General features: G+C 43.0%; 1 protein-coding gene across 2 annotated transcripts in view; it reads left to right on the forward strand.

The window, feature by feature from the left end:
• Window positions 1-14929, forward strand: part of lrp4 (low density lipoprotein receptor-related protein 4) — a 100577-nt gene that overhangs the window by 34921 nt on the left and 50727 nt on the right. For both annotated transcript variants that reach the window (XM_041037521.1, XM_041037529.1), the window contains exon 2: window positions 11030-11176. In XM_041037521.1, coding sequence (XP_040893455.1) covers window positions 11030-11176 — 147 coding nt within the window. The remainder of the gene's footprint in view (window positions 1-11029; window positions 11177-14929) is intronic.

The raw sequence follows: 14929 nt of genomic DNA on the forward strand, positions 1-14929 counted from the left end.
CCGTTGGACAAACAGACCAAACTTTCACTCTCTCTGCTTCTCTCTGCCCTCCTCACCCCTCTCACTTCATAAAAACACCACAGGAGTCCTCCCACACATGCTTATGACAGTCAGACCTGCAGCGCTTCATCTGGCTTGCGCTCGCTCGACTGTCCATCCCATACGCAGCCTCCGTCCTGTACATCTCGTGTTTCTGAATTAGTCGCTTTTAACATGTGTGTCATCTTTGTGGAAAAGTGGTCGCCCAGTTTCCAATTAGGTCATTAAATCCTTAAAACTCATGTCCAATACACAAAACAGAGCAAATGGAAGTTGTCGTAATGGATCTTTTATGTGTTTTCTCTTTGATCATAGTACAGAGTCCTTCCCTCATTCACATATTGTATACAGTGCACACACACATATTGAGTCCCAAAGCCACATAAGTACAGTGTGCAGAGGCCAGAGTCATCACAAAGGGCTGACAGTAGTGGAAAATGAAACCTAGTACGACACACTCGCCCCTCTCCCTCCTTAACCCCTTCATGGCCCTGTGACCATGCAGACCACACAGCATAACACACACACACACGGCAAGATCACTGACTTCATCTGCGATGGAGGTTTAGAACCGTATATACTCATACACCACCCGCCCACCAGACTTTCTTCCTGTTTCCTGATCCACCTGCTCACCTGTTTTCCATTTCCAATGGGTGCGACTTTCCCGCCCACCTACACACCTGTTCCTCATTTCCTTCATCTGTTCCCCAGTATTTATATCAGCGCAGCCCAGTACGTCTCCAGTACGATCCACCTGCTTACCTGCCTGTCTGTCCTGTCCATCAGTCTCTCTATATATTTTAGGTTTATTATTATTATTAATTTAATGCAAATGACAATTAGCTTTAAGCAGCAAACTCTGACAAAATATGTTTGATATTGCAGGTGCGTCCACATAAGTAAATCTAATTTAGCATAAAAAAAAAACAATTATTCAAAAACAATGAAGAGAGAATAAAAATAAATGCACCACCTAAACAGATAAAATCCTAAAACACACGTACAATGTGTTTTGTGTTGCATTCACATACTGTTTGTCATGAACTGTAACATGGGAGGTGAATGATGAACAAACCTAAACATTTCTGGAGGCTGCAGCTTTGCAGGTCGGAGGGCTGTTCAGTGTTGGTGGAAGTTTTTCGCTCCGACTGGATTCTGGTTATGTTTTATTTTCAGTTCTTGACACTTTGCCTGGAGAAAATAAGATTTGTGGGATTATGTTGGATTATTTTAAGATGCCGGCAGATTTTTTTTTTTCCACCTCGCAAAATAAAATAACATGAAAAATACACTCAAATGCTCGGGAGTTACATATTTCACAGTACGGATACGTCTGTCCTCTTTCTGTCTCTGATCCCTCCTCACTGGCACCAGCCATCTGTCCATCTGTCTGTCTGTCCCATTCTCGTGAACTCAATATCTCAGGAATGCCTTGAGGGAATTTCTTAAAATTTGGCAACGTTCACTTGGACTCGAGGGTGAACTGATTAGAATTTGGTGTTGAAAGATGAAGATTACTGTGACCTCACAAAGCACGTTTTTGGCCTTGACTCAATAATTCACACGCTAATTATGACAAAATACACTTATTAATACAGTTTATTAAATTCCTCCAGAGTCTTCACTACAGATATTATGAGCCTGGACAGACGTATAAGTAAACTACAACTTGACTAGTTGGCGGAGGCATACAACCACGAGGTGTTAATTCTAGTTTTTTTTTCTTTTTTGACCCGCATGTTTCCCCCCACCCCTTGCCCTGTGCCAGCCCACATGCCCGTCCAGCAGCCATCCACTCATCCCTGGCCAAGTCAGTGTTATCTTTGAACTGACTTCAGAGAGATTGCTGGCCAGCCACGGATGATGACACTGTGTGTGTGTGCGTGTGTGTGTGTGTGTGTGTGCGCTGTATACAGCTCCATAGCAGCACTATCCTGTCAGTCCCCCCCCCACTTGTTTGATCTCAGAGGCCTTAATTTTTTACCCTCACCAGCAGGACGATGATACATCACTGAGCGTGTAATTATGTTGTTTTCGCTCATTTCAAAGGAATAAAGGACAGTATCCTCCCACATGCTTTTGGGTCTCACTTAGTTAATAGGCAGTGACTTGGCTGAATGTATATGTGTGTGTGTGTGTGTGTGTGTTTGTGTATATGCCTGGTGTTATTTGCTTGCGTGAAGTACTGCACATGATGAACATGCAGTGCTGAGGGCCTGTAATGAAACCCCGGGCCAGGTTGGGTGAGCGTCAACATGGTTAAGCACTGCAGGCAGGCCAACAACACAGGTATAAACACACACACATGCTCAAACACACACACACACACACAAACACACACACACCGCACTGCTGAGTTATGTTACAAGAAAGTGATTGAGCACTGTAGTGTGATAAGGCTGGAGTTTTAATGAAAGTCTGAGATGAGCAGGCGTGAAAAGAACCCTGCTGCTGACCAACTGCTGCACATTTCACACACTCCTGTGTGTGTAGTGTGTAACTGAGATAACCGGGAGGATGAGCTTGTGATGACGGGCCTGTCCAGGAAGATTTTTAGCAATGCTTTGAAGATTTGGCATCAACTCTGAACTTGTTTGTCTGGTACTTTGTTTACATTCTTGGGCGCGCAAACCAGATATTTTAAGCGTTTTAAGAATTTTCCCTCGGGTTGAAAAGTGGTACATGTGTGCATCTGCTCACGCATGCTGCTCCTCCACACTTGTGTCTTTTTCCCAGCAGGGCCTAACATGTGCTGCTGTGGTTACCGGCTCGCCGCATCAGAGCAGCCTGACCTATCGCTGGCAAATTAGTAGGTGGAGATGAGCCGACAGAGAGAGGGGGGAACGGGCAGGGAAGATGAGCTGTTTGGCATCTTGAAGCCAAGTCAGCTTAACCCAGAGCCATCACAACCACAGGGAATTCAGTCAGTGTGTTCCTGGAGTGTTGCAGCAGCTTTATAGCTTCCATTTGTTTTGACGAGGAGAAATATTGATATAAAAAGCAGGAGCGGTAGCCTGTGAAATGGTGCGTATAATCATTAAAACTCTACCAATCAATATCTTTATATAACAATGGATGTGCAAAGTGAAAGGTTAGGACCCATTCAGAATCGTCACCAAGACTTTATGGCGCGTTTTAGCCTCTTTAAGCTCATTGTTTTGGTTTTATGGAACATTTACTGTGTGGTTCAGTAACACCTCATTTACAGAAGCAGCAGGCAGCTGTTTAAAAAAAAAACAAAAACTTTACACTGCCTGCCCAGAACCAGACATTAGCTTGTGATGCTACACTGGAGCATGCAGTGGCCAAAGAGCCAGGTTGAGACCAAAACTGAGCTTAAGGATAATGAATATTAGATATACATGACATGTTCATCAGGCAGAGGTATGATGTAGAAGGAGGCTGCTGCAACCTGTTACTGCTATTTTAGAAGATGAGGAAACTCATTTCATGTGTCTGCTTATGGCCACGCTTCATAACGCACACACTCGTCTTTCACACAAAGGTTTGGCGGGTGTGAGAAGAAACACAAACACTCCAGCAGCAGATAATGGCTTTCAGTTCTGATGCAGATTCACTGATTTTCAAAGAAACTATAGATGCAGCAGTTCGATTACTCAGCGCCTGTACAGTGTGTAAATATTAGAGTGAAAAGTTGTTAGCAGTGTGATCACACTCTCTTTACTCTCCCTAATGCATCTCACAATGTAATGTCAACACAATCTGAATGTTATACACTAGATAAAGGATGGAAGTGACACAATCTGCTGTGTGAGGTGAGGTTATGTTATGTATGCAGATTTGTTTTTCCTTCAAAATAATTCTGAAAAGCCAAAGATCACTTGCTTTGCATGTATAAAAAACTTCACCTCAATTTTCGAGCAGACAAGTTTGAATGAGTCTGTTAAACCTGAGAAAAACTTGAGAAAAGTGTCCATCTCAGTATCACTACTTTCAAATGTTGGATGTATTGTGGCAGCCAGATTGATTGGAAAAAAGACCAGTAAGCTATTTTTTTTCTTTAGTTTTCTCTCCTCATTTACATGTAATTAACGCAGTTTATCATTTAATTCCTCGCGAAGAAGGCGGCATGTGCCGAATCATGGGTCTGTAGAATTTAAAATTAAAGCAATGCATCAGCCTTGCAAATGTTTCCCCTGCCGTCTTTGAAGTCAACCTGGGTGCCAGCTCCTCACTAGAATCGGTGCTTTTTCAATCACATCTCAATTAACTCATGAAAAGTTGAAGCTCTTGTGTGTGTGTGTGTGTGTGTGTGTGTGTGTGTGTGTGTGTGTGTGTGTGTGTGTGTGTGTGTGTGTGTGTGTGTGTGTGTGTTTTTTTTGTTTTTTTTAAATTACGTTTTTGTTTGTCTTACATTTGGGGCAGTATTTTCACCATTCATTATTGCCTTACGATGCCAAGAAAGCCAAAACACAGTTGCAGTTCTCTCTATTCAGTATGAATGGTGAATGTCAGTTAGTACAGGTGAACAGCCGTCCTGTGTACGTGATCAGTCAAGCTTCTAATTCTGTCTCACGGTCTCACGCGGCGAGAAGTGACGAAGGATGAACACTGTTGTCTGACAGTGAGGTGGGGAACGGCTTGTGTCCATTCTCATTGTGCAGCGTTGCGTTGTGCAGCTGGTTTGGGGACTGAACAGTTGCTGACACTGCTGAGACGCAGCTGTGTCTCTGGAGTGACACTTCTACAGCTCGACACTGGCAGCGGAAGGGTGGCAGGAAGGCCGAGGGAAGACAAAAGGTTTGACTCATTCCCTCCGTGCTCCTGTCTTACCCTTCGCATTGTCAGATGGTTCATTTTCCCCCCAATTTCCCGCTCACCACTTTTTTATAGCGGTACACTCATGCGCTGAAAGAAAGACGCAGCTCCGACCCTCCAGGTAGTCTCCGGGGAGGTCCACGCCTAATTAACCGGCAGCCTTTTGACATCGCTCAAAGCGTGTGGCCACCCGCTCTCCGGGCTGGGTTACCATTGTGTGTTTTGGCCCCATTGCTCTCTCCTCAACTCTTCACACTCGTCATTTAACTATTTAACAACAGCAGGTTGTGAAATGGTGAAGTAGAGTTTTAATGCCACCTGGTTAGATCTGAGACTGCTACGGCGTGGCCGCTTCCGGCTCAGTTTGGTTGGTGAACACAGGATTTTGGCGTCTGGCTTCTGCTGTAGGTGGGTGGGTCAGGTTTAGGTGTGGTGTCAGGGTGGGTTTGCGGGATCATCTGTGTTTACCTTTTGGTGGGAGGACCACCTGTCTTGTTCCACACCAGGCCTGTTTAGACAGTTTTAGTGAAGGATCTTAGGTGGTCTTTGTTTTCTTTTTCTGTGCTGGAGGTTCTTGACTGACTCACCGCTCGTGCACCGGTCTCTGGCGGCAGCAGGTGAAGGGAGAGTTTAGTTGTCTGTCTGTGTCACTTTCGGCCTGAAGAGCAGGTTCAGCACGTCAGTCTGCATCACCTGTTCCTTCTTTCTCAGCTGGTTTGAACCATGTTGATCACCTGGCCTGTTTGCGGGTTTGATGTGGTGGCGTTATTGATTTATGTACAAAAATCTGTATATTGAGTTTGAACATAACAAATCTACAATCTGTCTTTGTTTAATAACAAATGAAATGATTTGCAGTCCTTGAAAAGACAAGGTGCATGGAGAAGTGAAGCAACCCTTGAGCAATATTTATTGTCCTTAGATCCTTAGATCAGCTTTATTGAACTCACAGGCAGAAAAGTTTCCCTTAATTAAGTTTATTGAATGTTCTGCGTTTGCCTAAATTGCAGTTACCCCCTGCAGCTCTTGGCTTGACCAGTGCACTGTGTCAAACTGATGTTCAGACAAGAACGTGGCTTAAAAATGTCCACATGTAGATTTAGTCCCACGTCTGTCCTCGCTTAACACAAACCTGTGCTCAGCTTCCGCCACCAACTGTTCCTGTGGCACCTTAACAATGCAAAGCATACATGGATTTCCAAATTCTCCTTGATGGAATGCTTTTATTGCAAAAGTCTTTTAGAGAAAGCCTGATAGATTATACTGTTCTTCGACTGCACTTTGTCCCTGTGATTCTCAGTTCAGTTTTTCCTTTTTTTTTTTCTTTCTCAGGTTTTCAGGCCACTGAATGATTTCGAGCATTTTTTTTTTTTTTTTTTTAGCAGCTCTGGTGATTCCACTGTACCTGTTCCACTTAAACTTCCTTTAATAGACTGAATCGTGTATTGTTTCTAAACTTGCACTACAGCTCAAAGGGATCCACTGTCTCTACAAAACAGCCCAGCATGTGATCTGCTATCTGTGTAATGCATCAGAGGCTTGTCATGCTGGCGCCCTTGAAAGCACCGGCCTGCCATGGCTGGCTGCTGCTGCTGCTGCTGCATGGTGTGTATGTGTGCTTGTGTGTTTGTCTGCAGCCTTACATAACAATCTAGTGAGCCGCAATGATTCTCTCTTTGCTCCTGCACTACAATCACGCTCTCAGCATGAAGGAGATACTGGCCTGTCTGCTGGTTCTGACACATATTCATACTTGTTCCTCAAACTAATAATCTGCGTGTTCATCTCTGACTCATCATTATCGGTGTCATCGGTTAACATCAGCATCTTTTTGCTTCCTTGATCGAAGTTTTGAAGTTGTGATTGCTTTTGGTTGGAGACTAGACAAGACTATGAACTGATGTTGGCGTTTTGTTTTTTGGGCCCTCAGTGTCAGCTCATAAAAAAAAAAAAAAGAACAGTATTTTCTCTTCCAGAACAGATTGAAAGAGTTAGCAGATCTGTGGCCACCCATGTAGGAAAGTATTCACATAATGCATATTTGACTATTTTATTTTTCTGATTTGACAGCTGTGAAAGTTTTCTGTATTTTTCATGGCATTCGCAGCATAAGAAACTGTTAATTTGTGGCTGATGTGCTTGTGCCAGTTCTTGTGTGTAACTGTCAGTGGTGATACGAATAATGTTCTGTGACACAGTATCGGCAGCATAACAATAATTTCTGTTCCATTACTCAGAAGCAGGTGCTTTCTTCTTCCTTTTCTTCTTTCTTGCAGACATTTTAAGTGTTTTGCTTTCTGTCAGCTCAGCTTTTTGTCCTGTTCGACACAGTGATCATGTTACTATGTGTGTGAAAATCCTCCAATTTTGAAATCTTCAGGTAAACTCTTTAAAATAATCTGAGAAACTTTGTGATGTAGTAAATATATGCAGCACAAATGAAATTATTGCCTGGGGGAAAAGAGGCACAGTTTTATGCGTCTGTGACAGGAGGCAGTATGTTCTGGGGTTGACGATCCGTGCCGTCTCTGTGAACGCCTCGGGGGAATTTCTACCAATTTGACACTATCGATCACTAAAAGATGAACTGATTAGATTTTGGTGTTCAAAGGCCAAGGTCACTGATTTTGGCCATAACTCAAGAATTCATACACTATTTATGATACACAAACATGGATGTAAACTACAACTTGTCTGGTTGGTGGAGGCGTACAGCCAGGACGTAATTATTCTAGTAATCTACAGTTACACAGAATATCTTCACCTATCGAAGATCATTCCCTGCCTGTGCTGTGATTTTTAGTTTGTAGATTTTTGAAAACTGCACTAATATTCTTTCAGTTATATATGAGAGTTAAAAAAAAAAGAACAAACTTGATATGTATCCTGTAGATTTGTTGTTTGTTTTTCTTTTTCCAATGAAAAAGGATTTGCAACACCACCGACAACACAACCGGAAATATTAAAGAAACAAAAATGGACAAAATCAGAAACTGTACACCAACTCGTCTACCCACTGACAAATCTCTTGTGGACATCTTTGCTGTATGTAATATATTGTCATACCGCTTAAATCTCCTCTTAGTCCATTCATGTGCAGTACAGTGTGTATGATGGTTTCCTGCTAAACTCCGTAAGTTTCTTTGGCTCTGGTGTGAGCAAATGGTTCCAGTATGTTTGACAAATGCACGGCCTGTGATGTGGCTTCATGTTGACACGACTTATGCTCCAGTTCACAGACTCTTAATTTAGCTCAGTGCAAAGCCACACACACACACACACACACATACACAGATGAATAAAACACACATAATATGCTTAAAGTTACAAATCCGGTACAAACCACAACAATGTAGTATAAGCTGTTGATGTTGTTCTGTGGAGTATCAGGAATTAGTCTTAGTTGGGGATTTTCAGGCCTCAGTCTGTACCTGTCTGTCTGTGTCTCTGAGTGTACACGGCACACCCCCGGGGTCCAAGGACCGCAGGAACTACAGACTGTGCAAGAAAATTAGAAAGACGACTTTAAAGACAGGAAGACTTAGATGACGCCATCCCTGTTTCCCTCCCGTTAGTGGTGAGTTCTGGAAACGAGGGGAGGGGAGAGGAAAAAAAAAGTGGGGAAGAGGAGAAAAGAAGGGAGGCAGCCGAGGGGGAAGTGTGAAGAAGGGATGGTGGAAAGAGAAGAATGGGGAGAAAGAGAGGGAGAGAGGGAAATGAAAAGAAAGAGGCCATTAATTTAGTGCTGTGGGAGGGATCTGAAGGTTACTGAGCTTTCTCTGCCAGGCCCTCCTGGGTTGACTGATGCCTTTGTGAGGAGGCCAGGAACCACACACACACACACACACACACACACATCCATGCACACAAACACACATGCGCGTTCCAAGAAACTCTGGGTTTGTTGCGGCAGGCCAGTTTCAGCAAAATGGGTACACACACAAACACACACAAACATGCACACATACACACACACGCACACACAGATGGTCATTAATAGGCTTCAAAGTGAGAGCAAAATGGGAAACCTTTACTTATTTCCTCTCCTGAACGTGATTTGCTGTGATGAGTCTGGAGGTGTGGCGACTCCGTGTTTCCTCTGCTGTGGTGGGAAACCAGAGCAGAGTGTGAACGTATGGATCCTGTGCGTGTTCGTCTGTGTACACATGCACACGGTGTAAAATGCCAGGAATCAGTGTGTTGGGCTACAGAAAATAATGAATATGTATTTCTTGTTAATGTAATATAATTTCTCCTTAATTAAAATAAGGTCAAAGATGGCGTCCTGCTTATTGCGAAGGATCTTAGCTAGAAACATCACAGTAAAACTACCTGAGGCGATGCAGCCTTGCACTCGTGGCCATAATAGCGCCTCTCTCTGTTACTCGTACAGCACACGTATGTATGTTCTGACAGAAGAGATTCATTTAATGAAATCCATTCATATTAAGATCAGGACTGTTAATTGCTCATACAATTTTCTCGTTTTCTGAATGGCACAAATTGTCCAGAAGAAACCGTATTAATATCACACACACACACACACACACACTTACGCTGCAGTGTGGCCATGGGCCAGATGGTTTGTGAAGTCTCATTTCTACATGGTGACATAGTGTGCGGCTGTATGGAGCGTATTAGGCTCCGGTTTACAGTACACAGCTCGTTGGAGCGGTGACAGAGAAGCTGCATGGCAGCAGACAGCTCAGAGAAACGCTGGTGATATATTGATCCTCGCGAAACAAAGAAAAGCAGCACATGAGTATGAGCTGAGCAGAGCAGCCTGTTATTCAGCCTGAACTGTCAGTTTGTTACCACTGCAATATTTTAGAATTAGCTAATTAGGCGTCATACATTTGGCTGTGGATGCTGTTTTTTTTTCTTTTTTTTGGTCGCTGCTCTGCTGTAGAGCTGAAGACTTGACACTTGGATTGAGGTTAAATTTAAGTCACAGAATCGTTTGTATTTCAGTTTCTGGTTTGGATGTAGGAAACAATTATAATTAAAAACACAGCTTGAATATTTAAGTAAGGCCTGTATGTTGAAAGAAAAAAATAGTCTCAGCTATGTACAAACACTATTATAAAAAAGTTCAGCACTGAGAGACCTGACTTACAGTGGGCCTGAAATTGTCCTTAAGGACTGTGACTTGGTCTGGGACCTGCTTTGACATGATTTTAGGCTTGACTTGGACTTTTAAGTGACTTTAGACTTCACTCTTACTTTCAGAAAAAAATGTACAAAAAAGCCAGATTTTTTTTTTTTTAAACTTTAATCTCCATCAGGGTAATTTAAGGAGTAAGGTCTGTGACCACTGAACCAGCAACTTTCATAAAACTGACCTTTTTTTTTTTAAGCCAGTACCTGCTGGACATCAGAATCATCTCTCTGTTGAGGAAATGCCTTCAGTGCCCTGTGGCGCTCTGATTTAGGAGCTGCTCTCTCAGTCCATTTACAGCGGCCTCATGGTTGAGTTCATTTCGTCTGAGCTTGCTGCCATATTTGTCAGATGAAGTTCTTAATCTGTACAAACACCCTAAATTGCTCCCGTTGTTTCTCCAGCAGGGCAACAACCGTTCACATGAGCAGCACCACCTTTAAATCACTCGAGAAAATCACTTGAGATGGGAGCCGCAATTTAGAGAACTGAAACCCAGTTAGCTTTAATCTGCATGGAGCCCCAGTCAGGTGCTGCTGGAGTTTACAGCTGCAGCATAAATCACAGAGAGAATCACATTAAAGTGCACTCACAAAGGCATCAGTCAGCCCAGGAGGGCCTGGCAGAGGGGCAGAGAAAGCACAAACAGAGGGGTATGTGCAGGGTGAATATATCATAATAGAAAAACAAAGCAAGATGTCACGTGGGTAATAGTCAGCGAGATTTATGCGAAAAGACAAAACCACAGTCCTGTCATGTGTTTCGGTAAATGTCCTCCCTGCTTGACTCTTGCGCAGCTGGCCCACTCCTCCCCTGGTGAATGCTGCGTTGTCTGACTCAGGGTTCAGAGGCGGGTTGTGGTTTTTCGACTGAGATGAGTTCACCTGCACATTTAATACTTTCACCTTCAGTCAGCGATGAGTAAATGAGCCAGTTATGTATAATTGGTGGAATCAGTGTTTGCGTATTTGAATTTCAAGAAACAACAAGTCAGTTAACCTGACCTGTGCCTGATTACCCTCTAACCTGCTGCTCCTCTGTGTTTTTCAGGTGTTCAGGGCAGCGCTGAGTGTTCGTGTGGGAAGAATCACTTCACGTGTGCGGTCAGTGCGTTTGGGGAGTGTACCTGCATCCCGGCCCAGTGGCAGTGTGATGGAGACAATGACTGCGGGGACCACAGCGACGAGGACGGATGCAGTGAGTTCACAATCCCCGTTTTCTGCTTTTGTCGTCCTCCTCTGTCTTTTCTTTTCTCTCTCTGTTATCAATCCAAACATGTTGAGAGGCAGATTTCATTATTAAAATCCACTCAGAGTATTTCAGAAACTAAAAAGCTCTATTTTTAATGAACTGTTCTGACCAACTGCAGTTGTGTACATCAAGTTAGTGCTGAGAAAACCCTTTTTTTCTTTAAAGAGAAGAAGCCAAACTTCTCACTTATTAAATGATGTATACGCTTCAGACAAGATTTTTGTCTAAATAAAATAACCTTAATGGTCAAAGAACTGGTGAAAGTGCTAAAAAAAAAATCTGACCTGACATTTGATATTAACTTTCAGTACTTGTCAGTTTTTGATTCACACTGCTACAGACATATTGTGGTCAGTACAAAATCATTATTAAGCTTGGATTCCCAGCCTCAGATTTAGAGTTTGTTATTGTTGTATTTAACCTTTTCATTTGAGTGTTTATGGACGGATATTTAATTTGCACTAATGTAATTTCAGCTTCAAAATATTTTATGTAATTTTAAAAGTCAGACTTGAAGTTGTTGGTCCTACCAGTTTGACAAGTGTGGTTATAAAGAGTAAAGCAGCCGTTCTCAGTTGAATATTTATTCTCTCTTGAGCAAGACATTAAAACTCCCTCCACTCAACAAAGACTCAGTTTGTACTTTGCTCTCTGGTGCAAATTTGCTTAACTGCATGACTTCTGACTTTTCCTAGAAAAGGTACAAGTGTGCTCAGGCAGAGTTTTCCTGCATAAATAGTCCAGAATAGTATGAAAAAAAATATATAATTGGGCCCATATGGATCCCATCATCACCCAGTGAAACAGTGAATGGGTCACTGGTCCAGGCGGGGTAGTATTTCTGGTGCAGAAACAGAGCGAGGCGCTCTGCGTGGCGTCTGCCCCGTGCAGAAAAATGCTTGAGTGACTTTTGGCACCAGGCAGCGTTTGGCTGGAGGGAAGTCTTGGCAGCAGAGCCAGACAGGAGTATTTTCCTGCAGAGCATGTCAGTTTGTCAAGTGGAGGAGATCTTCACCGCTCCTCTTTTACACTTCTGTGTATCGATGTGAAATGTCAGTGTGAGCGTCCTCTCTTTTTTTTTTTTTTTTCTCTCCCCGCTCATAGTGCAGAGGAGCAGATACTGCCCTTTTGTTTGACACCTCCTAAGCCTCTTTGAGAGGTGTGCGTTTGTGTGTGTCTGTGTGTGTTGATATTCCTTCTCCATCAGTCTTCTTCTGTCACATTAAGATAGTTAGGGGTTGGGAAGAGGGGATGCTAAGTGTTATTGATCTCTGGCCAGTTGAACGTTCAGTGAGTCTGATCGCCACACATCGATCTGTGGGACGTCACTTTTTTTTTTAAGGAGACACATGGATGCAGCTGACAGATATCAGAGCATTTAGCTGGACCTTCCTAATCCATTAGTACTGTCTGATCGATCCTCCGCTCCAGTCAGACTCTCGTCTTCTTGGACTCCGTCCAATCTGTCTTGTAATCGCAGACCTCATAGTACAGAGATTCCTGCTGCTGTAGTGACCAGCCACCGAATACTACAGCTATAACCCTTCAGTATTTATTCCAACACAAATGTAAAGAGGCTGATTATGTCTGTCTGGATATTTCTCATTTGCAGGAAATTTTGAATCTAAGCTCTGTTGGCTCCCTGGAGAATGAGCAAACTGGTACTGAAGCAACTCATCGCCATCTGTTTTGATGCTTAATTAATAGTTAATAGGACATTTATCAAGCAGAAATGCCAAATACTATCTTGGTACAGTTCCTGAAATGCGAGGATTTGATTTTATATCATTGTAAATGAAATATCTTTGAGGTTTGGACTTGTGGTTGGATAAAACAAGCGATTTGAGGACACCACCTTGTACTCTGGGATGTTGTGATGAGCATTTTTCACTATTTGAAATTTGAAATTCTTACAAAATTTCATTCATTTTTTTTCTGGCATTTTTCTAACCTGTGTGGTTTTCTTGTATTATGGGCACCTTAACCTCTCCAGGACTCTTTCAAATGAAACAGTTTAAGATGGAAAAAATCACAATTTTGAAATGTTCAGAGCTCAAGTTCACACTACACACTAGCTTTTTGCAACCTGTGAGAAGGGGTTGCAAATAGAAGCCAAAAAGGTTTGGAACTGCTGTCATAGGCTGAATTTATAATTCAACCACCTATTGATCACATATGAAAATTCTGATTCAGATCAGGCCAGAGTACATTCTTCAGACTTAAAGGTGCAAACACTCGGTGTATGCATGTGTGTGTGTTTTCATGTGTGTCGCTGAGGAGAGCCCAGGCCCACATGACTCAGCTTCTATTACACTGATTGAATTAAGCGAGTGGGATCGTAAAACCAAGAAGTGCGATTTTATGGTTTTTAACAGCGTTTTCTAAACACAGCGAAGAATTGAATTTATGGAGGCACAGATTCGGTGATCAGTGTAGAGAGAGCAGTCTCTACATTTCAGCAGGAACAGGAGTCGTGTGTGTGTGACTGTGAGAAAATACACTGTCACAATGAACACACAGATAAACACTGAAGAGTACCTCTTTTCAGCAGAACTGTAGCAGCGTAGTTTGTGGCATCCAGACTTTGTTTGAACTTTAACGTGTTTATCATTTATACCACTTTAACAATTACTAGAGAAAGCACAATTGTACTGAATCACCGTGGAGGAATGTGTGTGTGTGTGTGTGTGTGTGTGTGTGTGTGTGTGTGTGTGAGTGTTGAGTGTTGTTGTCAGGAGAATAGGAGCTGAGGCAAAGTGGCCGACCGTGTCTATGAAGCTATCCGTGTAAACTTCTGATCTAATTACGATGTGGGAATCATGTGGAAATGTGTTGTGCAGATGTGGCTGTTTTGTCAGTGTGTTTGCGCATGTGTGTGTGTGGGTGCATAAGTGTGTGTGCTTGTGCTTGTGTTCCCCCAGATAAAGTTTCATGGCTGCACAGAGACCAAAGAGGGAGTGAAGAAGAGTTGACGAGGGACTGGGAAGGTGCAGGCGTGTGTGTGTGTGTGTGTGTGTGTGTGTGTGTGTGTGTGTGTGTGGGTTGTGAATGTCAGTGCAGGAACTCTGTCCTACCCGAAAGGACATGCTGGCGGGTGAAGGTGAGGAGGAAATGGACTTTACAGCCGTGGGTTCTCCTCTTCACCTCACATGTAACATCTGTCTGTTTATAGCGGACCACACTGGGTGGACGGGCTGGCGGGATGGGGGTGGGATGGGGGAGTTGGGGTCATAAATCTGCCCTTTTAAGAAAAACATGTAAAGTTAAAAGGTCCGTGCCAGTGTGTTTGCAAGGTTCAGCTTCTGAACTATAAACATAAATTCCTCAGATTGTCACTGACTGTTTTTAAATGATGTGAGAAATGAAATCAGGTCTGCGCTGACCATTTTGTGATGTTACACAGTTTAAGAGTAGATTGATTTCAAGAGTGCATTGTTTTGGGTTTGTTTAGGATAAATATAGCACAACAAGCACGGCCAAATGAGCAAAGAGTTGCAGTTAAACTCAAACTCCTTCTGTCAAGGCATTTTCCTTCTGCTTATCCAGATGTGGGTTGTGGTGGCACGAACTAATCAAAGTAGCCCAGACGTATTTCTGCTCATTCACGTCCCCCAGCTTTACTTGTGAGATTTTGAAGCATTCCCAGCCCTAATGGGATATGTTGTCCCTCCAGTGTGTTCAGGGCCTGCTTTGTGGTCT

This window comes from Toxotes jaculatrix, chromosome 1 (assembly GCF_017976425.1).
Source record: "Toxotes jaculatrix isolate fToxJac2 chromosome 1, fToxJac2.pri, whole genome shotgun sequence".
Taxonomy (NCBI): domain Eukaryota; kingdom Metazoa; phylum Chordata; class Actinopteri; family Toxotidae; genus Toxotes; species Toxotes jaculatrix.